At 43.1% G+C, this 27,777-nt stretch overlaps 1 protein-coding gene across 1 annotated transcript; it reads right to left on the bottom strand.

Annotated features, from left to right (window-relative positions):
* Nucleotides 1–6,970: 6,970 nt before the first annotated feature.
* Nucleotides 6,971–7,978, bottom strand: LOC308086736 (kelch domain-containing protein 3-like; the record flags this gene model as incomplete). The annotated part of the gene is made up of 2 exons (XM_080430384.1): nucleotides 6,971–7,203; nucleotides 7,303–7,978. The coding sequence occupies 2 exons, from the start codon at nucleotides 7,976–7,978 to the stop codon at nucleotides 6,971–6,973; spliced, it is 909 nt and encodes a 302-aa protein (XP_080286510.1).
* Nucleotides 7,979–27,777: the final 19,799 nt, after the last annotated feature.

Here is a 27,777-nt window from a genome sequence, read left to right as displayed (position 1 = left end):
GAGCTTGTAGATCGGCTATTTTTAAATAGTCTATGTAAAATAGGGCAAATAAATAAATATAAATGTTTTATAATGTCATGATTATATCTGCAAAGTCACTAGTATTAACTAAAGCGTTCAAATAATTGTAGTGGAGTAAAAGTACAATATTTTCCTCTGAGATGTAGTGGAGTAGAAGTAAAAGTATTGGAATTTGGAAATACTCGAGTAAAGTGAAAAATACCTCAATTGTACTTAAGTACAGTACTTGAGTAAATGTACTTAGTAACTTTCCTCCACAGCACCACCCACAGGCCAGGCATATATACTACAGCGTTTTCAGTTTGTGGCGTTTTCAGAGTAGCTGATGTCACTAAGCCACTTCTTCTGGGCTTGTTTTCATAGACCTGGTTGCTTATTTTTCTCGCAAAATCTGGCAACACAGGTTCCGTTCCGTTCACTTACTAGCTCAATGATTAATGAATGAACAGTATAATAATAATAATAATAATAATACTTCGCTAATAATATAAATAATAATATATAAATAATCAGTACTCAAGATGACTATATTTTATTTTCGGTTCAGGTGAACCAGTCTATGAAATGAATGATTGTGACTGACTGGGCACACTGTCATTACATGATCTGGGGCACAGATGTAATGACATTTTTTCCAGGTAGCGTGCCTTTGCATCCGCGTTCAGCTTCTCTCTGTATGGTATGTCTCTGTCACGCATTGTGTGTGTATGTGTTGTAGACTTTACACAGACTGTGCGTTCAGGAGACGTTGTGAGTAGCTGTCAATGTTAGTAAAGTAAAAGTAAAAGCAAGTAAAAGTAGCAATACCACAATATAAAAATACTCTGTTACAAGTAAAAGGCCTGTGCTCAAAATGTTACTTGAGTTCAATCAAAGTAAAAGTACAAAAGTATTGGCATCAAAATATACTTAAAGTACTGAAATGTTTGAAAATAGCTGATCTACAAGCTCGCGATGCGCGTTGTGAGCTTGTAGATCGGCTATTTTTAAATAGTCTATGTAAAATAGGGCAAATAAATAAATATAAATGTTTTATAATGTCATGATTATATCTGCAAAGTCACTAGTATTAACTAAAGCGTTCAAATAATTGTAGTGGAGTAAAAGTACAATATTTTCCTCTGAGATGTAGTGGAGTAGAAGTAAAAGTATTGGAATTTGGAAATACTCGAGTAAAGTGAAAAATACCTCAATTGTACTTAAGTACAGTACTTGAGTAAATGTACTTAGTAACTTTCCTCCACAGCACCACCCACAGGCCAGGCATATATACTACAGCGTTTTCAGTTTGTGGCGTTTTCAGAGGTTTCGTGTGGACACACACATTTCTTGAGACGATTCCGTGTGTACGGTAAACTTTTTGAAAACGACTCTGTGACATTTTTTAAAACGTCTCCGTGTGGATATGGCCTTAAACAGAGGCACGGATGGCATGTCAAGGACCCCCATCTCAAAATATTGTTCCAGGGACCCCCAGAAGCAAAGATTTTGAGTTAAAATTTTCGCTTTCAAAAATATATGTTTATTCAAAGTTTATTCATAGTGCGGCACTCTGTGCCGCACAATGAGCTCGTAGATCTGCTATTTTTGAATAGCTTAAGTATAAAATAAGAGTCAAAGTGGTTAAAATGATTGTGATGCTAAATTAACTACTTTTGCTGGGGACCCCCTGGTACCCCCCCAAGGACCCCAGACCCCACTTTGAGAACCAAAGCTCTAGGTGCCCGGGCGGGAAAGACCCGATCGCCCCGGGTAATTAGGCAAGTTATAGGAACCTCCAGGGGCGCCTTATCTGAGGATCTAAGGATCGCTCAGGCTTATGATGGATCAGCATATCGGATATATAACTAGGAGCCAGTCCATGCAGGGCTTTAGCAGTATTAAAGGGGTAGTTCACCCCCAAAATAACTTTTTTTCTATTGATTACTGACCATCTGGAGCCTTGAATTCATAGATATATTTTTTTTTTGTCACATTCCTAAGCCAATAATTTGATTATAATAAATGTGTCCCCATTGATTCCGGTAGGAGACACAAATGCATTTGTGTCTCCTACCGGAATCAATGGGGCTAAATTTATTATAATCAAATAATAAAGGAAGGAATGCGACAAAAACAAAAAAATATCCATGAATTCAAGGCTCCATGGGGTGAGTAATCAATAGAAAAAAAGTTATTTGGGGGGTGAACTACCCCTTTAAGTACAATTTTAGAAATCCCTCCTGGAGCTCACAGGCAGCCAGTAGACATACATACGTCCCTACGACACCTGTACTGACCTTCAGAACACAGCAACGGTTCAGTCTCTTGAAAGGTTATAATAGCTTTGGATTTTTCATTATAATTTAGTTTTAGTTTGTTTTTATTTTTGTGACAACGCTTAGTTTTAGTTTAGTTTTTTTATTAGTTATAGTGTTCGTTTTATTCACAGTTTGGGTTATTTGTCAGGTGCAGGATTCAAAAAGGTCAGAGTAAAGGTCCTTACACACAGGCGAATATGCGAATATACGCAAAATTCGGACTCGTTCCGAATAATTAAAATACGCTTTTTTTGCTTCGCGAAACTGATGTGGACGCTTGCATTGACTTTATAAGGTTTTAAAAAAAAACGTATTTATTCGCATGAAGAATTCGCCCCGGTGTGTAAGGACCTTTAGTATTGTGTAATAAAAACTCAACAAAAGATACCATTTAAAAAATATATATATATTTAGTTACTGTGGGAACATTTCAGTTTGTTTTAGTTTTAGTTTTGTAAACACACAAACATAATACAGTTTCAGTCAGTTATCGTTGCTGTTTTTTTATTCTAATTTTGATTTAGTTCAGTAAATGAAAATGTTTTTTCAATTTTTGTTTTCGTTATTTTATTAGTTTTCGTTATCTATAATAACCTTGGTCTCTTGAGCCATTTCAAAAACAATTTCACAATATTCAGCTATGCACGGAATGGTGTCCAGGTCTGTCTCACGTTATTGTCCTGCAACCGGTAATTTGAAGAATTGTAATTTAATTGTAAATAGCATGATCCCACTTCAAATGAGGCTCCCGTCTCAGTCGAGCTTCCTTATGAATAAATAATGGTTTTGATGTGATCCTAAGTAGAGAATACAAACATTTACTCACTTCACATAACAAGAGACAATTTACAGCTGTGCTGATTTGAGACCGTTTGCATCTCTCTGTCTCTGTCGGGTGGAAAGAAAACTCATGTCCAAAACAGTTCCTTTCAGGATTCAAATTCAAAAACAGCAAAAGTAGCAGATTCACAAGATCAAAACGCGGCGTGACGCTGTAGTATGGTTTCTGACAGCAACGATCTAACAGTTCACAACGCTGAGTTTTTAACAGCGATGGAAATAATACCTCAGTGTACTTAAGTACAGTAATTGAGTATACTTAGTTACTTTCCACCAATGGTTTTTAATGTGTACAAATATAAACCACAGCTCAGGAGCATACAGATCCATGCTTGTGTTCCTTGAGTAAAGGTCACACTAACTGTATGTGAATGTTGTTGAGAGCTTATTGCTGCTGGCAATCTGGCCATTGTCCCACAGCTACCATATAATAAAAGTGTATTTAACCCATTAAGACCGGGAACGCATCTGCGTAACCATTATTTTACACTTTGGCTATTCAAAAATAGCAGATCTACAAGCTCATAGCTCAGAGCTTGCAGCTTGTAGATCTGCTATTTTTTGAAAAATCTTGAAAGTTTGTGCAAATCTCTGAATATATATATATATTTTAAAGCGAACATTTGTAACTCAAATCTTTGCTTCGAGGGGTTCCCTGGAACAACATATTTTGAGATGCGTGTCCTCGGCCAAATACATATCATTTTGGGTGGTCCTTCACATGAAAAAGGTTAGAGGACCACTGATAGTATAGCAACATTTTTATTTAAAAACAACTGTTAGGATTCAGAAGACCCCAGAAGCAAAGATTTTAGTTCAAAATTATCTTAAAAATATATATATATATATATTCAAAGATTTGCAAAAATGTTCACGATTTAAAAAAATAGCAGATCTACAAGCTCATTACGCGGCACTCTGAGCTTGTAGATCTGTGCCGCGCTTGTAGATCTGTACCGCGCAAAAATATTTTTTTAATAGCCCAAAGAAATCTAAAGTGACACAGATGCGTTCCCGGTCTTAATGGGTTAATCCCAGCCACTTCAGGGGGTTCTCTTCAGTGACTGGTGATTGGGTCAGAGTTTAACCTTATTACAAACAACAGCTCCCCGATGGATACCCCGTGAGTCCTCTCTCCTCACTGTGAGAGAAAGCGTGTGCGTGTGTGTGTGTGTGTGTGTGTGTGTGTGTGTGTGTGTGTGTGTGTGTGTGCGCGCGCGTGCGTGTACATCAATCTACCTCCTCATAAATGGGCTGTCGAGAAAAATCTTTGTGTTCTCCCACAAAGGGAGGTATAAGATGACCGAGAGAGACGAAGTGAGACTCCAACGCTTTCATGTCAAGGACCCCCGAATCAATATGTATTTGGCCCCGCAGACCCCCCGTCTGAAAAGAGTTTGTGCAGGGTATATTCTCCCATAGAAGATTTGTGTTGAAAATCATATGACCCCCAAGGTGTGCGGTGCCGAATGGCAATTCAGGACGAGCCAAGGGTTTCAGAAAATCGAAAAAACAATGAATATATGTGTCAGTCCGCTGGGTCTCTGAGAAAGACGCACAGAACCGTCGGCTTCAGGTATCGGCTATTAAGCAAGTATAAATCCCTGATTGGCTAACCCGACCCGTCGGCTTAACAGATTGGTCGAGCTTTGTGTAACGTTTGTGCCGAATGACCAATGGAACGACTTGAATCGTTCCCGCCATGCATGGCCCCAAGTAGGCTGGCGCTCAAAGGGGGGCCGTCCTATGGCGTTTACTAATTAGATTTGTTACCCCTTTAACCCTTACTAGAACCCGCACTGAAAAACACATGTCCCACCTAGCCCCAACACAACCTCAGACTCCAGTTGAGACTCTTGCAAGTAAACCACATTTTGATTAGAACTAGCCAGTACTTTATTACTTTTGATTGGGTATTTACAGTACTACCAGCTCAACAATCTGGGAACCCATTCGGTAATTGTATTATTTTTCCCTTTGTTTTAGCAGAATCTGTCTTGAGAGATTACCAGCTCAGTGGCCTTGTGGTTAGACCGTCCACCCTGAGACTGGGAGGTTGGGGTTCAATTCAAAATGGGACCCAATGCCTCCCTGCTTTAGCCTGATTATCAGCCTGAAGCTGCGTGGAGCTTCAGTCTGACATTGGCTGCAGTGTCCGAGATTACCAGGGGGAGGGGATTCAAATTTCCCTAAACCAATCACAAGAGATCCACGGATCCGCCTACATCTGACGTCATCGCACAGCTTGTTTTAGTAGATATTCGCTGATTGGCTGGTCGTTAGACCACTCCCACCTCTGACTCTGATTTGACAGGTTTTTCTTCGACCGTGAAAAGCCATAGGCTCACATTATGACACCAGACCAAGAGGAGCAGTCCACTCAGAGAGTGGGCGGGGTCTATAAGTCTGGAACCAGGCTATCCCTGCTTGACACTCAGCATCAGGGGTTGGATAGCTGTGACATACTATACCGTTATGTCCAGGAGGTGAATTTATACATCAAGATGCCTCACGCTACAGAAACAGGAGATAGGAGATAGGATATGGGGTCACATGGCTCGGGTACCATTGGTTCCTATAGGCTTCTCACCCAACCCACTGACCATTTCGAGTATCATAGCGCAACCCATTATTATTTATAATGGAAATTATGAATGGATTACTATGTGGCTACTCTGATAATACAGAAGGTAAAAACATCCGCACACTGGTTTAAAGCTTTTATTAATGACTTATAAATAAATAAATAAGTCTTGGGAGCTTTAAACCAGTGTGAGGATGTTTGTATCTTCTCCTTGATTCTTGCCTTTGATGTCCAGCACCTGGTCTAAATACAGGCACAAGATGTGCACACAATCTCCTCTGTGAACCACTCTGATAATATATTCTGATGCCTGGCAAAAAACTACAATTAAAATACAACTTTGCGTGTGAGTCTCCTAAACTGGGTCCATATAGTGCCATTAAAAGTACCAGGCACAAAGACAGAAAAAATAACAAAAGTCTCATGGTGCATGACTCATTGGTTAGATTGTTCAACACCACAGTGTACGTCCAAGAAATATAAAAAAGACCACCTACATCCCCCTTAAAATGAATGGTAAAACCAAACTAATCTAGTCCATTGCATATTAACAAAAAATATTCTTTATCAAACTCTCCGCCCACACGACCCGGCAACAGGGTGTTTAACTTCAGCGAGTGGAGAGAACCTTTCTTAGCTCCTTCTCATGAAGTCCATAGCTTTCTCTGGGTCACCGTTTCCCTCGTCGATCCTCAGCACTGCTGGGTATAGCATGGAAAACTAAATTTCAGTGTTGTCGTCGTAAAGATGAGCCTTCAAGCATTGTGTGAATCGTTCCCTCCTGGTCTGTGGAATAGTCTGGAAATATCATTACATGCATTCCTTCCCAGGTGAGTTGTTTCTTCTCTCTAGCAACTTGTTGAATGCGTTCCCTGTCTTTGAGGTTGTTATGTCTGAGGAGCCTTGCTATGATTGTCCTGGGTCTTGGTGCGTCTTTCATTCGGGTCACAATGGCTGAGGGGCCAGTGTCCAGGAGAGATGGCAACATCTCATTCAGAAAGGCGATCATATTGTTTCCCGTCGTTCCCTCTGGTATCCTAATGATGCACAGGTTATTTAGTTATTTAGCTGACTCTCTCCTCCAACTTCTAGTCATTCGCGCCAGGACTAAAGCCAGCTTCTCCTCTACTGAAGCCATACTCTTCCCAAACCCTTTAAGATCCCCCCTATCTTTACACATTGGGTATTTTTGTTGGAGAGACCGTGGTCACCATTTTCCTCAGCTCTAGTTCCCGTTCGAGATGTGTGGGAGACCCGACAGCTCCAGATCGTGCTGAATAACTGCTAGCATGCATAACGTCTTCAGACGGGGACTTAGGTCCAATACGTACATGTGGTCATCAGGTGGGCAGAATCCTCCGAAGAGCATGACACGATCTCCCACCCTGCAGCAGCACATCCCATACATTGGACGCGGGCCTTTCCCCCGGGGCCCAATCTTCTTCCAGGAGAAGGTTCCTGGTTTTGGATTGAATCTCCACAGATCATTGAAGGTCTGTTTCCAGTTTTTCCCACCAAATATGAACAAATCTTCATTGTAAACAAAGACCGAATGACCGCAGCGTCCTTCTGGAATATCGCGCTGTGAAGAAGGCGTGTGCAGCCACCGGTTGGTCTTGGTGTCAAACACTCTGATGGTGTTGTAGTAGTCGCCTTGGTAGGAGTATTTCCCTCGGCCCCCGAATACAAACATCTTTGTCCCGATGATGGTGGAAGTGTGATACGACGAAACAGGCGGAGGCTTACCACTGGTGTTAATTGAAGACCAGACCATTGTGTCGGTGTCCAGCTTGGAGATGTCATTCGTGCATTTAGGGTTCCGGTGGAATTTGAACCCTCCATAGATATACATGACCTTCCCCAAGACGCACGCCGAGTGCTGGAACCTCCCCTCCGGAACAGTCCCCGAAACCCTGGGCTTGAACCATCGGTGGGTGTCGACGTCGAACGTGTACAGAACGTTGCAGTACCCTACAGGGTTGCATTCGCCCCCCCAGATGTAGATGACGCAGCCTATCAGCACGGCCGTGTGACCGCAGGACATGGAGGGAAGCTCCGGAGGGTTCCCGGTCGTCACCGGGGACAGCTTGGTCCAGTCTAGAGACACTGTGTTGAAGACATGCACATTGATCTGAGTGTTGTTGTCGTCGAGAATCCCTCCAAAGGAGTACACCTTGTGTCCCACTCCGACAGCAGTGTGACCGCTTCGTTTCGGCCCTCCTGTCATATGCATTGTCCAACGCATCACTTATCACAAGAGACCACACCAGCTGGGTAGTCTCGCTGTGTAGCAGAATGGAGCGTTGTTCGGCCCGCTGCCCACTTATACAGTATATCGGTTCGAGTGACACAAGCGTCAGGCAAAGTTTGGCCAATCCGCAAAGCCCAATGGGATGGGATGGGTTGGGTTGGCCAATCATGGATGCCGATGCCTATTGATCTCCCTAATTCAGTGTGTGGTTCTCAACCAGTGGTCCGGGGACCACCAGTGGCCCTTAAGGGGGTTCCACATGGTCCCCAGCTAAATGATGGAGAGTTGGTAACCAAATGGACCCTTATAGATCTTTAACTCTTGAGAGCGTAAAATGAAACCAAATGAACCCTTACGGATCCATTTGGTTTCATTTTACGCTCTCAAGAGTTAAATTACTGATAAACATCTTAATAATTAGTTAAACAATTGTTATTTTGATCTAGAGTAACACCAACGATAACAATATATTTTTTGTTTTGGGTCTGAGAGGCAAAATCTCATCAAATGGTGGTTCCGTGGCTCAAATGCCGAATAAATAATGGACCTTGATATGAGAAGGGTTGAAAACCACTGCCCTACAGTAATTGATCAACAAACACAACCCCAGTCCCATAAAGGCTCTGGAAAACACTCTTTCAGGGGGAAGTTGCTAAAGGCATGCGGTGGATTTGTTATTAAAAGTTGCTAAACTTTTTTCCCCTCACAATTCATGTCATGTGACATCGTGACATTCAAACTTCTGCGTAAATGAGTGCGTATACGCGGTATAATCATCCGTGTTAATGTATCCATTTGTACGCTCAGGGAGGATTTTTACTGAGTATAATTTGTTACTTTCTCGTAAGTGACACGTCTCCCACTGTTCCTCCTGGGGACAGGATGACAACAGTCTTTTAGACAGGCTGACGTGTCCCAGCCCGCCTCCCTCCATCACCTCCCACGTGTCCTACTGTAAAGATCAGCCAGTCAAAACACTCTGTACATTAACCCATTGAGACCTGAAGCCCATTCTAAAAAAAGTCCTCTAAAAAAAAAACGTTATCTGAAAAACGTATGTTTCTATATCAGTGGTTCTCAATCGTTGTCATGTCAAGGACCCCCCCAAAATATTTTGTTCCAGGGGACCCCCCAGAAGCAAAGATTTGAGTAAAGATTGTTCGCTTTAAAAAAAATTATATATATATATTCAAAGATTTGCAAAAATGTTTAAAAAAGAAAAATAGCAGATCTACAAGTTCATATGAGCTTGTAGATCTGCTATTTTTAAATAGCCCAAAGTGTAAAATAACGGTTTAAAGTGGTTATACAACAGATGCGTTCCCGGCTTTATTGGGTTAACAGGCCGATGACATTTGCAACATGACAGCGCATCCTCGCACCTCGTCCTCCATGTGTGTGTGTGTGTGTGTGTGTGTGTGTGTGTGTGTGCGCGTGCTCTCGCGTTTTAGCACACGTGTGTGTGTGTACGTGTTACGTGTGCCCTAGATGTTTCCATGGTTAAATGTGACATTTCTCTCGTTAGGGGCTGGTGAGACCCCCATGCCTCATTAAAGGTTATCTGTTAATTACCAGGACAACGTGGGAGGGGGGGTGGGGGGGAGGGTCACATCGAGGTGACACTGATTGTATGGACTTGACCTTTTCACTTGCACTCCCACTCTGTTCTCAGCCTCGGCACACAGTGTGCACGGTGCACATAGACACATGCAAGCAGAGCGCACGCACGCACACACACACACACGCACACACACACACACAGGGTCACTTATCACTAGTGGTTTGTCTCTGACCCCATGTAAAACCACTCAAAACTAAAGGGGGGGCTGAAGATATCATTGTAGTGCTGTAATGTAGTCCTCTCCCACACACACACACACTTATACATACACACACATAAAAACACACACACACACACACACACACACACACACACACACACACACACACGTATTCATACACATACAGTAGATACACACAAACACCAGACAGTGGGTCAGTTCTCCTTGACCCAATATAAAGCCACTCAAATCTGAGGAGCTCAAACGAATCAGCACAATAGTATTTCTCTCCTAAGACGCGCGCGCACACGCACACACACACACACACACACACACACACACACACACACACACGATATCGTCTACATTACAAGCTTGCAGATCTGCTACTGTTGACGCTTTTGTGTGACGCTGTAGTATGATCAAGTAGGACATACATTTACAAAACAAAAAAACAGCACACAGATGGTCTCATGGTGCTACAGTAACATTGTATTGTCTCGTGGTTGAACAGTGCTCTCCTATCTGTCTGCCGTGATCAGACCGCTCTAACCAGCCTTGCCCTCTTAGACACATGAAGAGGAAGCTATTAGCCAGAAGATAGATAGAGCCCAAGATGAACTTCTCTGCTGGGAATTCTGCGGCAACGCAGCTCCAACTGCCACTGTCCGCTGTGCACACAGACAGGGAATGGAGAACGGGAATGAAAAGTTTAGCCAGGTTCCAGGAGACAAGAGGCCCTCCAGAGATGCTACAGTTTATGGATTGGGGCAGTGGTGTAAAGTAACTAAGTACATTTACTCAAGTACTGTACTTGAGTAAAGTACAGTTGTGAGGTACTTTTACTTTAATGGAGTATTTCCAATTGCCTATACTTCTACTTCTACTTCACTACATCTTAGAGGCAAATATAGTACTTTTACTCCACTACAATTGTTTGAAAACTTTAGTTACTAGTTACTTTGCAGATATAAATTATTACATTATAAAGCATACATTAACCACGTTAGCCCTATTTTATACCTAGGCTATTTGAAAATAGCCGATCTACAAGCTACCAATACTTTTGTACATTTACTCAAGTCAATTTTGAATTCCGTACTTTTACTAGAGTACTTCTACATTGCAGTATTGATACTTTTACTTAAGTAAAACATTTCAGTACTTTATCCACCACTGCTTATGGGATTGACATGGACTCTCTCCCCTGTGGCTTCCTTAGAAGACAGGCACTCACCCTACCAGCGTTACTTAGCATCCAAACACAACACTGCTAAAAATCCATGCTAGGAAATCTATACACTCACAAAGCACCCTACTGCAAGACACACTGAACATGGGAGAACACTCCACAAACGGCATTATGTTAGGTTTCGTCTTTCGGGTGGAAACCTCATATGTCCAAAACTATTACTTTTAAGGATTCAAATTCAAAAATAGCAAAAGTAGCAGATCCGCCTGCGCGAAACATGTTTTGAGCTTACGGATCTGCTGCTTTTGATACTTTTGTGTGATGCTGTAGTATGGATCAAGTAGGGCGTTGATTTACAAAAAAACACAATAAGTTATAGTATAGTATAGTATAAATTAGGCTTAAGTGGCATGCAAATTACATGAAGACACAGACCCAAGCAGACTGAACCAAGAGTCATACAGGTTTACATCCGTGTTAAGTGGTAAGATGGGTGGGCTGATGTGTGCATTTTCAGATGTTTATTTAAATGATCAATCCATCGATTGTGGCTAGATTCAGTGGGACTAACATAGTATAGTTGTGTAGTGTCCCCACGGCCCACCAGTGGGCCCCGGCACATTATATAATTACTTAATTGACATCATTCCGAGCTTCGGAAAGGCGGTCTCAGAACGTTTTCCTCGAAACCTGTGCACCTCCAGATGTCCTGACTCTGCCAACTATATAGTTGGGAAAGCCTTTCCGAACAGCAAGATTCAGGTCCATGGCTTTCAGTCAGTGGTGTAAAGTAACTAAGTACATTTACTCAAGTAATGTACTTGAGTACAATTTTGAGGAACTTTTACTTTCCTTCCAATTTTCAATACTTTTACTTCTACTCCACTACACCTCAGAGGCAAATATTGTACTTTTACTCCACTACAATTATTTGAAAACTTAGTTACTAGTTACTTTGTAGATTTTGATTATTATTACAAAACATACATTAACCACTTCAGCCCTACATTTTGGCCATTTGAAATACACATTGTGAGCTTGTAGATCTTGTAGATCTTTTCAAAAGATGTTTATACATTTAAAAATTAGAAATTGGACATTCTACATAATGAGTACTTTCTACTTTTGGTACTTTAAGTACATTTTAATACCAATACTTTTGTACTTTTACTCAAGTAAATTTGGAATTCCTGACTTTTACACATAGTATTTCTACAGTACATTGCCGTATTGATATCTTTACTTAAGTACAAAATGTGAGTAGCCTACTTTTTACACCACTGCTTTCAGTAAGTGGGGTTGTGTCGTGTTTTACTGTGTGTAGTAAAACTACAGCGTAAAAACTACACACAGCGAGCCAGTTTGATTTGTGCTTCTAGCAAACAAAACGGGCTCCACCTCCTCCGCCTCCATGTTAATGTAATCATATTACAGCTGGAGAAAAGCTATTGTCATTTGGCTTCTGAAGAAAAGGGTAATGGAAATGCTAGCAGGCTTTCATATAAGCAATGAGAGGAAAATGGAGGTCTTGCGTAACAGCAGCAGTGCAGTGTAAGGAGCCTGTACTGTACTGTATGCAGGGACCTAATTTCACGCAATCAACAAAGCCACTTTATGTCAAACCTTTTGCTCCCCTTTAACCCATTAAGACCCGAGGTCCAAATACTACAACTGTTTTCTGAAAAACGTATGTTTCTCTGTCAGTGGTGCTCAAACTTTTTCATGTCAAGGAACTCCCAGAATTATATGCACATGGCTGCGGACCCCCATCTCAAAATATTTTTGTTCCAGGGACCCCCAAAATCAAAGATTTTAGTTAAAAGTGTTTTCTACATTTTTCAAAAATAGCAGATCTACAAGCTCATAGCGCAGCACGAATTGAGGCGATATGAGCTTGTATATCAGATTTGGGGGGGAGGGTGGGGGGAATCAGGACTTGAACCTGCGACGCGCTGTCAGGCTACATCAAGCCTATAGGTGCCCAGACCAGTAACGCCAGCGGTCCGGGCCGTGTATCTGCTATTTCTGAATAGCCAACGACGCTAAAATCCTAAATAACACGGCTGCTTTTCCCGTCTTTAATGGGTTAAATCCTCTTTGAAAAGAAACCCGCAGGCCTCTGAGTCAAGAGTTGGACAAGCCTCACAGAAGCTCATAATTTCATTTCACACTGAATGGAATTAGCCAGTGGACCCAACCTCACAAAGTGGCTTGAAAAGACTTTAGTTCTGCCCTGAAATGGCTGCACGACGCGTTGCCACTGTGGACTGTCTGTGACTATGACAACGTGCGTGCATGCATGTGCGCGTGCGTGGCGTGCGTCTTGCCTGTATGTCTTGTACGCACAAGTGAGCGTTATGACAAAGAAAATAATTGAAAAAAGACGACAGAAATGACTCATAAAAAGGTCAGGACTAAAATGTCCTTTTACTTTCGTAAATTACCCGGCAATGTTCCAGTGGAGCTTTTTTTTCTTTCTCCTCCAAGCCACATACTCTCACCTCTCACTGCAGCTGAGAGAGAGAGAGCAAGAGAGAGAGAGAGAGTGAGAGAATACTGGAGAAGAAGGAGAGAAGTAGACAATGACGGCGTATACAGTACACGTTCTTCTCTTTCTATTTCCCTCTCTCTCTCTCTCTCTCTCCATTTGTTCTTTTCTTTCTCGCGGTTTTATTTTTTTCGTGGTGCTATTATAAATCATTGTCCGACCAAACAAAGAGGCCTGGCTGTGTTTTGAGGGAGGCGAGTTGGTGTTCTCTCTCCACGGTCCACACACACACAGGCACTATAAGAAAACAAACTGTCAGCGCTGACATTGCCAAGTATTGTTGCGCGTGGTTCAGATGCGTTCTTGATGTGGGGGCGCGTCAGCAATATTTCGCCGGACATTCGGACAATGTACAAGTTCGACTAAAAGACAGGCAATATTTAAACTGGCAAACAAACATTACATCTGTCTTCCAGGGGCAGATCCATGGGTGGGCCTGGGTCCGTGCCCACCCAGATTGACAGCTTGCCACGCCGTATGAGATCTACTGGCATTGGTCCCCCAAAAAAATTGTTGAAGGAGGCATGAGCTCGGCCCTGGGATCCCTAGGCTGGTGGGGGGAGTGTAGCGCCCAGGATCACTTAAAAAATTGGCAGCGGGTGAAAAAGGGTTACAAAATCGTGCGATAAAAAAATTGTAATAAAGAAACAATTTTTTATGTAGCATCACAATCATTTCAACCACTTGATCCATATTTTTCTATTCATATTAAGCAGATATACAAACTCAGTGAGTCACTCCGTGCTGCACTGCGAGCTTGCACATCTACTATTTTTGAAGAAATTGTAAAAATCTCAAACTTTTTTTTTTTTTAAGAAGAAAAAAAAAATCTTCTGGGGGTCACCGGCACAAAACATTTTCAGATGGGGGTCCCTGGCCAAATACATAATACGTTTGGGGGGTCCTTGACATGAAAAACTAACCACTGGATCTATGGGCTGGGCATGGCAGCGTCGCATTCCAGGACGTGACACGGCTGGAATGCGGAATGATTCTGATTGGTCTACTTTTGAGGGGACAGGCATACAAGCAGACAGTCAGACAAATAGTTGTTTTAAACCAAACACCAAAGTCTATTCCTTTGGGGAGCCGGCAGACAGTAGAGGACCGTCGGGCTCTTCTGGGAGCCAGAGCTAAGTCTGATGTTTATTCTAAGTTCTACTTGCAGAAGTTTAAAATGTATTGGCAAGTGATATGAGAGAGAGAGAGAGAGAGAGAGCTCTGTGGGATGTTCTTTGCCCCAGGAGGAGATGAAATAGGTTTTAATGGATCTTTACTTTTTTTTGTCTGACAGGATTTGTATTATTTATGTTTTGACTTAGTTATCTGATCTCATTCCCTGCCAGGGTGTGAAGATGTCTGCCGCACACGCTGTGATTTGACCCAGCAATAAAGCCTTATTAAAGCTCACTGTCCCTCCTCTCCGCACTCTCACACTCGTGTACTTGAAGAGGGAGAGAGAGAGAGAGGAAGAGAGAATGAGAGGAGTGTTTCTGCTGTGTGGGTCTGGCTGGAGTCCAGTTGAGCCCAAGGACTCAATGTTGCAGTTCTGACGAAGAGCGTTCTGCAGCGCTCTCTCCCTCTCCCTCTCTCTATCTCTCTCTCTCTGTGTGTGTGCACGCGCGTGTATGTGTGTGTGTGTCTAACACACACGCACGCGCGCCTGCACACAGACCCAACCAACGTCAGCATCGAAACGCCATCCTTGACATTCTGTGTGGCCAACAATCACACATAGTTTCTGTGGGGTGTAGAAAGTTGGCCATAATGGTGAGGGGGGGGGGGGGTTGGTACGAGGGGCTCTCTGTTTGGCTGTTCAACCTGAGAAAACCTCTGAATTTGAGACTTTGAGTAGAGAAATGGAAGTCAGCAGCAAAGCTTAGCTAACAGAAGATAAAAAGGAAGACACACAGACGCAATGTTGATGTCAACAGTTTTTCTCCTCTGCCTCTTCATGAGCAAAAGGCCTACAGCAGGCACATTTACATAAAACATAGTCTGAGAGTATAATGAGACCATATAAACAGGATTCAGAGTGGCATGAAACTACTCTGTTTGTTTTTGTCTCTCTCTTCCCATGATGCTCAGTCTCTCTGGCACAGCAAAAGATTTCAACGTGATATTAGATCATGATATGGATTTTTGGCCTCCACAAGACATTTCTTGAAATGAATGAAAAGGTTACCCACACATCATGAGCTTGTAGATCGTCTATTTTCAAAAGAAAAGAAAAAATAATCAAAAAATGTGGACTACATTTTTTAATAAATATTTAGAAACTTTTTGCCTATAATGACATACCACAAAACAGGGACACCAGGGTTAGTGTTGTTAAAAGGTATTCATGCAAAGATTTTATTTAACCCATTAAGTGTTTTTTTTTTTTTAAAACCTATGTTACTATGTCAGTGGTTCTCAAACTTTTTCATGTCAAGGACCCCAAAATGTATATGTATTTGGCTGCGGACCCCCATCTCAAAATATTTTGTTCCAGGGACCCCCCAGAAGCAAATATTTGAGTTACAAATGTTTGCTTTAAAAAAATATATATATTCAAAGATTTGCACACATTTTCACGATTTCTCTCAAAAATAGCAGATCTACAAGCACTCGGTGCCGCGCTATGAGCTTGTATATCTGCTATTTTTGAATAGCCAACGTGTAAAATAATGCTTTTTAGGTCAGGCACACCGTATGGATGAATAACAATCCTAACACTTGGCATAATAGAAGAGCCACCAAGCAGTCAGTCACGATTGGACCTTTAGCAAGTATCTCAAAATAAGAACAAGTATCTCAAAATAAGAACATTGACAAGATAGCAGTAGCAGTACATACACCACCGTTAACAGAGCATAATGCAAATGCAGTCTCCATTTCCATTCCTTTACACTCTGCCAATACTAAAGGTATAAAGAAGCACTTAGTGGAAGCTTAAAAGTTTGCTGTAAAAGCACAAGCTATTTTAAAGAGTTACTTCCTTGGTCTACCGACAGTGTGCACAAGAAATATGTCTCTGATCAGTCTAGGGGGTTTATGAGATTACTCCCAGACACACAGACAGATCTCACAGACCCATTTCTAGTCAGCTCGCCTCCTACAAAGCCACACCGTAAAAATGATCTAAGGACGAGGATGACAGAATTAGCCGCTGAATCGGAACTCCTCGGGTTGGACTTTGACGACTTGATCAATGACTTCTCTTCAAAGCAGGGTATAGGCAGGATATTATTCTCTGCGGTTTTATTGAAGTTAAGGTGTGTGTTTGACTCCTAAAGATGCTGTACAGCGGTGGTTCTCAAACGTTTTCATGTCAAGGACCCCCAAATTGACACTTATTAGCCCGCGGACCCCCATTTCAAAAGATTTTTATGGCTCTAGCAGTGATTCTCAACCATTTTAATTTCAAGGACCCCCAATTTGACATGCATTAGGCTATGGACCCCCATTTAATGGCATCTCTGGGACCCCAATTTATATTGTAAAATCAATGTTAATTTAACTCTGAGAGTGTACAAATGGAACCAAATGGACCCGTTAGGGTCCATTTGGTTCCATTTGTACACTCTCTGAGTTACAGACCCATAAGGGTCCATTTGGTTCATATCCATTTGGTTCATATCCATAATTTAGCTTGGGGACCCCCTGGAAAGACATTAAGGCAAGGCTGGGAAAGGCTCAGGGTGCCTTCTCCCAACTTCAATCTGGAGATCAAAGCAGTACAGTCTTAAAACCAAGATGCTCCTATACAACAATGTCAAGTCTGTTCTGCTGTATGGTTCCGAGAGCTGGCGAGTGGTCAAAACAGACATGAGGAAAATGGAAGTGTTCCACAACAGATGCCTCCGACGAATATGCCAGATCTTTTGGCCTAATAAAATCTCCAATAATGAACTGTACAAACATACAAGGAGCCGGAGCATCACCAAGGATATTACACACAGACGCCTGAGATGGCTGGGACATGTGCTGAGGATGGAGCAGGACCACATCAAAAAGGTTGCCTTAAAATGGACACCACCAGGCAAAAGAAAACATGGGAGGCCCAAAACCACCTGGCGCAGAACTGTGACACAAGAGCTGGAACAGATGAACCTGTCATGGGGAGAGGCGCAACATGCTGCCAGGGACCGAATGCAATGGAGAGCGCTCATTGAAGCCTTATGTCCCATTGGGGACGAAGAGGAGTAAGTAAGTAAGTACCCCCTGGAACTCCCTCAAGGACCCCTGGGGGTCCCCGGACCCCACTTTGAGAACCAATGCTGTACAGTACATGGCATGTATACTGCATAGAACGAAACATACCTAATATGGAGGTAATTAAAAAAACATGTCAAAATAACGAATATAATTTCAAAGTGATACATTCAGTGTGGTTGTGGGTGATGGAGTGCCCTGTGCTATTATGCTATCAGACTGTGTGCTTGGAAACCGTTGCTGTTGGGCAAAAACCTAATATCTCCATACGCTAACTTTTTTTTCACGTAAATGAATGCCCTATTTCGTCATACTACAGTGTCAAACAAAAGTCAATCTGGGAACCCATCGTCAAATAAAAAGGAAAAACAGCGCCCTCTGCCGTTTTTCACTTTTGCATTTCACTCTGGGGGGGCCATTAACTGGCCCCATGCTCACTGGAAACCGGGGTTTGGACATGCCTTCAGCCCTCTACTTCCGGTGGTGCACCTCTGTTTTCATTCCCACTAACAATATTTCTACACGGAACACTAACACCACTTCTCCCAGAGAACATGGATCGTTTCGGTTATAAGCCCACTTGTTTCTATGATGAAAGAGCAAGTTAAAATGTGAATATCTTTCCGTGGTTTTGTCGGCTTCGAGGACGCTATTGTTAAATGAGTTTCGGTTTGTTTTCAGTGGGAAGGGAACGCACAAGACAGTAAATCCCGCCCACTACATTTGATTGGGTAAAGCGCGGCCTGCTTCCTGATCTGAAGGCCCGCCCACTTGTAGCCAATGTGCACGGGTTATAAACACGGCTCCCGACAGATTCAAGCGCAGCTCTGAATCTGTTCTTGAGAGATTAAACAAAAGTAGCAAAAATAGCCAATCTATAAGCTCAAAACGTGTCGCATTGCAGATCTGCGATTTTTGCTACTTTTGAATTTGAATTATGAAAAGTAACAGTTTTGGACACATGAAGTTACCACCCGACAGCAACAAAACACGTGCACTACAGTATGTGCACAAGCAGGTATAGGAGCCTGTGGTGAGTTTGTGTCTAGAGCCCATGGTCATGATAATCCATCCATGCTGCTGGCATGGAAGGGTTATTTCCTCACGCAGGCGCATAACATATACATGCAAGGCCCGGTTCGAGTCCCGTTCCCGCCGGTCTTTGCCGCATGTCGCTCCCCTATCAATTTGGGGGTCCTTGGCATGAAAAAGTTTGAGAACGACCGCAATAATACAGTAGTCTCCCCACACACAAACACACACACACACACACACACGCACACACTAACCCAAGCACCTCTCCCACTGCACTCATAATCTTTCATGCCCCTATACTCTCTCGCTCTCTCTCTCTCTCTCTCTCTCTCTCTCTCACCGCCTCCAACACACCACTAACTACAGCAGCCACCTTCCCTTAGCTCCTCAACTTTTTTCTGCCCCCTTTTACTCTTTCGGTCCCCTGCTCCCTTCATCACCCTCCCCCCCCCTCCCTCCCTCCCTCCCCCCCTCGCCAGGGTGATCCATGTGTGCTGTTCCAGCACAGGAGTGCTGAGGCAGCACAAAGACAGAATATTTACAGATCAGTCAGATGAGGTTGAGCTGGTCTACACACACCCACAGTCACACACACACACACGCGCACAGTCACACGCGTGCACACACACACTCGCACACACGTCATGTCATCCATTTCAACAGCTGCAAATGCTTTCGGTATTGTTCACAAACATACAATGCTAGCGCACGTATGTGTGTGCAATCACATGTAAGCACACACACACACTTTCACATGCATTTTTAACAGGATTGGGCAGGAACACATACACTCAGATGACACTGCAGAATCACAGATTAACCGACCGACGCGCACGCGCGCACACACACACACACACACACACACACACACACACGTCAGAGTTAAGAACATTGCTGATAAAGATTACAGCCCCCATCCAGCACAGGAAAACCCCCGCGTATGCAGAGTTTATTCAGCAATTTTACACTCTCTCAAGAGTTCAACGGGCACTGACCAGTTTTACAGTATGTGTTCATGCACATCACAACCACAATCTGTCTATGCTGAGTAAGTTACTTCATATTACAGTGGTTCTCAAAGTGGGGTCCCCCAGGAGTCCTTAGAGGGGGGGGGGGGGTTGCCAGGGGGCCCCCAGCAAAAGTAGTGTGACCCGGCACTGCCACGTTTTCCATTAATATGTTGGCTAATCAAAAAATAGCAGATCTACAAGCTCACAGCGTGTCACTTCGTGACGCCCTGCTAGCTTCTTGTTGTTTTTTTTTTAAACATAAATCTTCTCTTCTGGGGGTCCCTGGCACAAAACATTTTCAGGTGGGGGTCCGCAGCCAAACATATATCAGTTTGGGGGTCCTTGACATGAAGAAGTTTGAAACCCACTGCTATACTAGACTAGACAATGCAAGTAAGGAATGATGGCCGTTGCAACGCATGGAAACTCTACGCAATTTAAATGAGTTTGTTTGTTTTGTATCGTCTGCAACTTCTGGGCCTTCTGAGTGTGGCAAATACAAATAATACTCGACGCCGACGGCAAGGGTAATGCCTGATTCATATAACAATTCATTGTCGTCATGCTCCGAAAATAGGTTATAGATCAACTATTGTGACGAGATCATAGATGAAACATAATGCTAAAGTAGAGAGAAGGGACCAGTCTGAACCGAGCTGTCCAATCCAAGCTGCCATCAGAACACTGAGCCAAGAACAATGGAAAGGTCAGATGAATGAAAGTAGTAATTAAGAGAATCCATCACAGTGACATGAGGTCACAATAGAATGTGGTCGGTGTTAATGCCAACACAGTTTGTAACCAATAGCATGTTTTGTTTTGTTACACAATGACAGGAAGGAAATGTTGGAGGGAGGGGACGACATAAGACACATAGGTCTTTTTTCACCCTACTTGATCATACTATAGCGTCACACAAAAGCATCAAAAGTAGCAGATCTACAAGCTCTAAACGCGGTGCGAAACGACGCGCTTTGAGCTTGTAGATCTACTGCTTTTGCTATTTTTTCATTTGAATCCTGAAAAGTAACAGTTTTGGACAGGTTTCCACCCGACAGAGACGATGTCATAAGACATGCTGTTAATCATCTAGCTGGGGGGTTCCCCTTGAACCCCCTTGAACCCCTGCAAGGACCCCTGAGGATCCCCAGACCCCATGTTGACAACCAGTGCCAATGCTCTGATGAAGGCCAACCAGGCCGGAACTTTTTTTTGTCTGCCCAAATTAAATTGGTGAAATTGAGGGCATTGTCCTTGTCTTGAAGTGTGTGAGTTCTACCATACATCCTAGGTCAGTGGTTCTCAAAGTGGGCTCCAGGGACTCTAGGAGTTTCTAAATTGACCCTTACAAGTCTGTAACTCTGACAGTATAAAAATGGAACCAAATGGACCTGTTCCTCAATAATGTCCTTGCGGTGGGCAGACGGCGGGGCAGAAGGTTTTGAGGTGTGCTAAGGTGTTGGTCTGATTGCACTATATGCTGAATGAGGTGGCTTTTATTATTTATTATTATTATGGAGGGTGATGACTAGGAAAACGGACTGTACATGTCACTGTGTGTTTATGTTTTTGTTTTTGTCTTTGTCCTGTACTGTATGCTATTGTGTATGCTGCTGGTCTGTGTGTCCAAGACAAATTTCTCCTAAGGGAGACAAAAATAAAGTAACCTTGAACCTTGAACCTTGTTAGGGTCCATTTAAATACTGTTAACTCATTGAGTGCCAATGACGTCGCAGACGTCACGTTTTTCATAAGCCCAGAGTGCCAATGACGTCTGAGACGTCATGAAAAAAAAAAAAAAAAAAAAAAACTCAAAAAAAAAACTTTTTTTTTTTTTTTTTTTTTTTTTTGAAAAAAAAGGTTCAGAACCCAAGATATGATGATTTGAAGATTTGCTGCTCCATTCACTTCTTGTTTAACTTTTTACTGAAAAAGGCTGTATCTCGGCTCCAAAGCACTTTTTTTTTACAATGTATTTTTGGCCTTGGCACAGGGGTGATATAGCCAGAAATATTTTTGGCACTGAATGAGTTAAGGGGGTGACATTTTTAAGTTTGAAAACCACTGTCCTAGGTTCTTGATGTTTAGACAATGTTGACACAGTTGTTCCCTCTATCGATGTCAGTCTTGGTAAGATCCCTGCTCTTGGGGATAGGCACTGTACTGAGGTGTAGCCATTGTTTGGGTAGCTTGCCGGTTTCATGTGCACTGTTGAAGAAGCTCAGAACGAGGTTGGATATGTGCTTGAGGACTTGCGGTACAAGACCATCTTCTCTGCCACTCTTCCCTCACTGTGGTAATGCCTTGGCCTTGTTGTATAGTGTCTTCGATGGGGAGGTCTCCAAAGATTGCCTGAAACTCTTCATCTTCATCCAAAACTGTCGGAGGGCTACCAAGTAGGTCATCGAACAACTGTCACAGACTTATCGACTCCCTACTTGGGCCGAAACAGAAGAGGTTCAGGGAGAATAGAACGACAGCCAGTCAAATCGTGCCATTGCATGGAGTGCTGGAGGGTGCACGAGCCAAGAATCTGACAGCTGTCATAAGATTTCTAGATTTTTTATTTTATTTTACGTTTGACAGTGTGTACAGAGGAAAGACGATCACCATCTTCCATGCCCATTTATCGCCAGAAAAGCTGATATAAGCCGCATATGCCCGCATGAGAGTGCCTGAACTCTCGCCAAGTTGCAAACCCCTGATGGAGAAAAGGACCCTGAGGAAGGCTGTGGCGGGCGCTACACGTGGGTTAACCCCGTCACGGTTTTAAACTCAATTCAATGATGAAATAGCCACCGTAATAAAGGCTTTTTAAAGCCTTTATTAAAAAGAGTGCCTTCCTTGTTTTTTTTCTTTTATTGCACGTTCTGAGGAACCAAACCAAAGAGCGCCTTCATTATACTTTGTTGTTGGACTTCCGAGCACTCCAGACCTTTTCGGAAAAGAACACGAACGAGCAGAAAGGCTCTGGCATGGTCGGAAAATCTAACCTCTTTTCATTTCAGCTAGCATCTAAATATTTCAAAAGGTATAATGTGAAAATATTCTGGAATTTACTTTATTGGCTAAGAGAAAAAGATGGTGGCAGGCAGCGTGCACAAGAAGTGTGGCGCTGATGGGTCAAGTAGTTTGGAAGATTCGCAGCGCGCGCACACACACACACACACACACACACACACACACACACACACACACACACACACACACACACACACACACACACACACACACACACACACACACACACACACACACACACACACACACACACACACACACACACACACACACACACACACACACACACACACACACACACACACAGTCCCTCTTCTAGCGGCTCTGCCCCTATAGCTGCCTTACTGCCAAGTAAAGGAGTTAGGGGGGGAAATGCTCTATGTTTTACAGTATATGACCAAAGCTGTGAATTGACAATGAATTGTGTATTGATGGCGTGTGGTACTTTAAGGAGAATATGATTATGCATCCGATGAGTCAGCCAGTCCCACGGGGACAAAACAATCACACCATAAACACACACGCACGCACACACACGCACACACATTCCGCAGTGCTAAAAAGTGAACAGATGATGCTGCCAAAGAGAGGTGTTGCACTTGCTAACTCTGTCTACCCACCAAGGTCGGGGAGAGGGGTGGGGGTGGGAGGGGGGTGGTGGGGGTGCATGTGGGAGACCTTGCTGTCCATTGGGTTGTTGTTCTCTTTACCCAGTGGGGCACATGTCCGGTGCCCTGTTCACCCCGTTAACCTGTCAACACCCCGCCAACACCCCGTCAATCACGCTGACGCCACCGTCCCACCCCTTAGCCCCTTAGCCTTCACACACACACACACACACACACACACACACACACACACACACACACACACACACACACACACACACACACACACACACACACACACACACACACACACACACACACACACACACACACACACACACACACACACACACACATTTACACCTCATCTTTTGCCACCACTTTGCCTTCCTCTTGCAATCACACCTCTCCTCTTTCCTCACCTGGCGTCAAGGACAACCAGGGGGGCCATAAAGTCGCCATCAGCCTGTCTGGCAATCATGATAACAACTTGCCCGCCTCGTGGAAGTCCCAAGGACACGCCGAGGAGCACATATTGCATCTTAGATGGGCCGTCCTCCTCCTCGTGACCAATTCAGAATGTCACTGCATGTGTCATTATGTCCAGGGCTAACATCCCTCACGTCGGCTCATGTGAAACTATAGTACCTCCAAGCTATATCAGCGGTTTCTCAACTGCTCTGGCACTGCACGGGGAAAGGGATATTACCATGAACTGAGTGAGATTTGTTAGCATGTCAGGACAGTTCCCCCTGCCAGTGTTGATTTTGTCGACTAAAACTATGACGAAAATTTTTCGTCTACTACCTTTTTTGAATAAAAACTAAACTATGATGCCTAAAACTGAGACTAAATATACTGACAATTTTGTTAACAAATAAAAACTAGACAAAAATGTTAGTGAGGGACTAGTGGAGAAGAGATCCAGTAGAACTAAAAGACAAGTCATTTTATGTTTGGTTGCGCTCAGGTGCTGCTCTGATTATAGCCGATCTACAAGCTCACAACGTGTCGCAGCGCGACGCGTTGTGAGCTTGTAGATCTGCTATTTTCAGCATGCATGATTGCAAGTGTAAAATCAGCCATTACGACACCATCAAGGCACCGCCAACATACATTTTAGTCAACTAAATCAACTGTAGATTTAGTCGACTATAATCTTATATTTAGTCGACTAAAACTAGACAAAAACTAAAACATTTCAGATGACTGAAATATGAATAAAACTAAATGGAATTTTATTCAAAAGACTATGAGTAAAACTAAAACTAAATGTGTTGTTTAAAATTCACTATGACCGAAGCGTTTGCTGCTTTTTTGCACCTTTCACTTTGAACCTTTGCCCCCGAACTGTTTACTGTACATATTGTTGTTTTTGATCTCTATGATGTTTTTGCATAGTAGTGTATATTTGTCTGTCATTAAATGTTTCGATGAATTGAGTACAAAGGACCCCAATGGAAACAAGGCATAGTAGTGCTTTCTTGGGTTTAAAATCCTCTTAACAGACCTTGTATTGAACTGTACTTCCCTGTGCTTGTCTTTGCAAACTGTTAATAAAGTATTCAATCAATCAATCAAGCAAGCACAGAGCACTCTGTCTAAGGAGTCTTCCTGAAAAGTTTATGTAGAGTGAGTCTTTTTCTGCCAGTTTCCCCATGGATTAAAGCAAAATAAAGTCTACCGACAATTGTTGATGCTAGGCCCAGTCCTAATCTGCGATTTGTGAAACCGTGTGAAAGGAGCCCCCACACACACACACTATACTAGCGCTATGTGTTTCATAAACAATTAGTACAATATGTACAATTATGATGTTTTGGTAGCCGTACAGTATACAGCCAACCAGTTGAAGAAATTGCAGATTGAGGCTTTAACCTTTGCTATTATGAAATTCTCAAGATATTTTATTCCTGGAAGATTGAACATGTATTCTATTGCTATGTTTGACCACTTAAAACACTGAAATTAGGCAATTTACAACCTCACAACGTGTTGCAAGCTTGTAAATTGCCTATTTTGGGTGCGTGACATGCTTTCATAGAACACATGCTGACTTCTATGGAATCCAGATGTCTGTCTACGCACAGATATAAGAATATCTGGCTTTGGCGGAAGACAGAAATTATGAAGGAATGTTCTATAATGAGGAATCTTTAGCCCCGGTGGGGGAAAAAAAAGCTCCATACGTATTTATTTGCAACCGCAGTTAACATGCATATAGGGTGAGACGGGTAATTAAAAAAGCCGACGTCAGCATTTATTCCGGCCGCCTATATGCGGAGGAGTCGGTGGTCATGCCTATGGGGATTGGTATAGGTTTTCTCTCTCTTTTATTGCAAATGAACTGCAGAAAAGGGGGGCTAATGAAATGCACTCCGGCTACATCTGAAATCATTATTGGAATCTGAATACATTAGCCCGGCTCTCATTTTGCATCGTTCTGTGTGTGTGTCGGTCTATTGGTCTGTGTGTGTGTGTGTGTGTGTGTGTGTGTGTGTGTGTGTGTGTGTGCGCGTGTGTGTGTGTATGCATGCTTCTCTTCTTCTCTGGTTCTCAAAGTGGGGTCCGGGGGTCCTTGAGGGAGTTCCAGGGGGTCCCCAGCTAAATGATGGATAGTTAGGAACCAAATGGACCCTTATGGGTCTGTAACTCTGAGAGTGTACAAATGGAACGGGTCCATTTGGTTCCATTTGTACACTCTCAAGAGTTAAATTAACATTGATTTTACAATATAAATTGGGGTCCCAGAGATAGAAATGCCATTAAATGGGGGTCCGTAGTCCTAATGCATGTCAAACTGGGGGTCCTTGAAATTAAAATGGTTAAGAATCACTGCTAGAGCTGTAAAAATCTTCTCTTATGGGGGGTCCCTGGCAATTCTTTTCAAATGGGGGTCCGCGGGCTAATAATAAGTGTCAAGTTGGGGGTCCTTGACATGAAAACATTTGAGAACCACTGCTCTAGATGAGAGGAGAGGAGAGGAGAGGAGAGGAGAGGAGAGGAGAGGAGAGGAGAGGAGAGGAGAGGAGAGGCAGGGCCACCGTAAAAAAGTTGGGCCAACTCCGGGCCAGACATTAATAATTGAGGAGGGCAGGAAAAAGGGGAGAGAATGGCTCCTGCAATATTCATATGTCATATTGACTTGACTGCCAGCCACTCGACCATGCAGCCCGGTAGTTATGAACTCTCACAGATGACGGAGAACGCGGCGCGGTGACACTCCCCCCCCCCCACCCCACCCCACCCCACCCCACCCATCAACCTTTTCCTTCCCCTGATACCTCTCTCTCTCATTCTGCTTTTCATCCCTCCTCCTCCTCTCCCCCTAATGCATGCCAGCTCCCTCTCCTTCCCTCTCCTTCCCTTCTCCATCCATATTGTCTCTGTCGGGTGGAAACCTCATATGCAGTGGTGTAAAGTAACTAAGTACATTTACTCAAGTACTGTACTTTTTTTTAACTGTACAATTTTCTGTACTTTTACTTCTACTCCACTACATCTCAGAGGCAAATATTGTACTTTTTACTCCACTACAATTAATTGAAAACTAGTTCGTTTGTAGATTTAGATTATTATTACAAAACCAAATTTTAAACACTTCAACCCTACATACGTTTCGGCCATTTGAAAATAGTCGATCTACAAGCCTACGATGCGTTGCGATGCGACTCATTGCGAGCTTGCAGATCTGCTATTTTCAATAGATTTTAATACATTTCAAAACTCGAAATGGGACATTCTACATAATGAGTACTTTTACTTTTGGTACTTCAAGTATGCCAGTGATGCCAAGATTTTTTATTCCGGACTTTTACTTGTAACAGACTATATCTAGCTACATTGCAGTATTGATACTTTTACTTCAGTAAAACAGTACTTTTCCCACCACTGCTCATCATGTCCAAAACTGTGACTTTTCGGTATTCAAATTAAAAAAGCATCAAAAGCAGCAGATCTACAAGCTCGAAACGCGTCGCTTCGCGCCGCGTTTCGAGCCGCGTTTCGAGCTTGTAGATCTGCTACTTTTGATGCTTTTGTGTGACGCTGTAGTATGATCAATAGGGCTCTAATTTACGAATAAACACAAAAAGTTAGAATATGGAGATAAGAGGTTTCTGCCCGACAGCGTGGATATGCCAGTGCCACCTCCTCTAGTACCCCCCCCCCACCACCCCACCACCCCCACCTCTCCTCTCATCTACTGCCATCTCTCAGTAGAGCATGAGGACGCCCAGGGGCCAGATTCAATTATAGACCAAATTAAAAAGATGCTTCTCAACTCCCCTGACCACACACACACACACACACACAGAAGAACACACACACGCATGTATACGACGTCGTGCACGTCCTCCGGAGGTTCCATTCCTGCACGTGCACATATAG

The sequence above is a fragment of the Gymnoscopelus braueri genome (genome assembly GCF_963280865.1).
Source record: "Gymnoscopelus braueri genome assembly, chromosome: 6".
Classification (NCBI taxonomy): domain Eukaryota; kingdom Metazoa; phylum Chordata; class Actinopteri; order Myctophiformes; family Myctophidae; genus Gymnoscopelus; species Gymnoscopelus braueri.
This window is presented reverse-complemented; position numbering and strand designations above follow the sequence as displayed.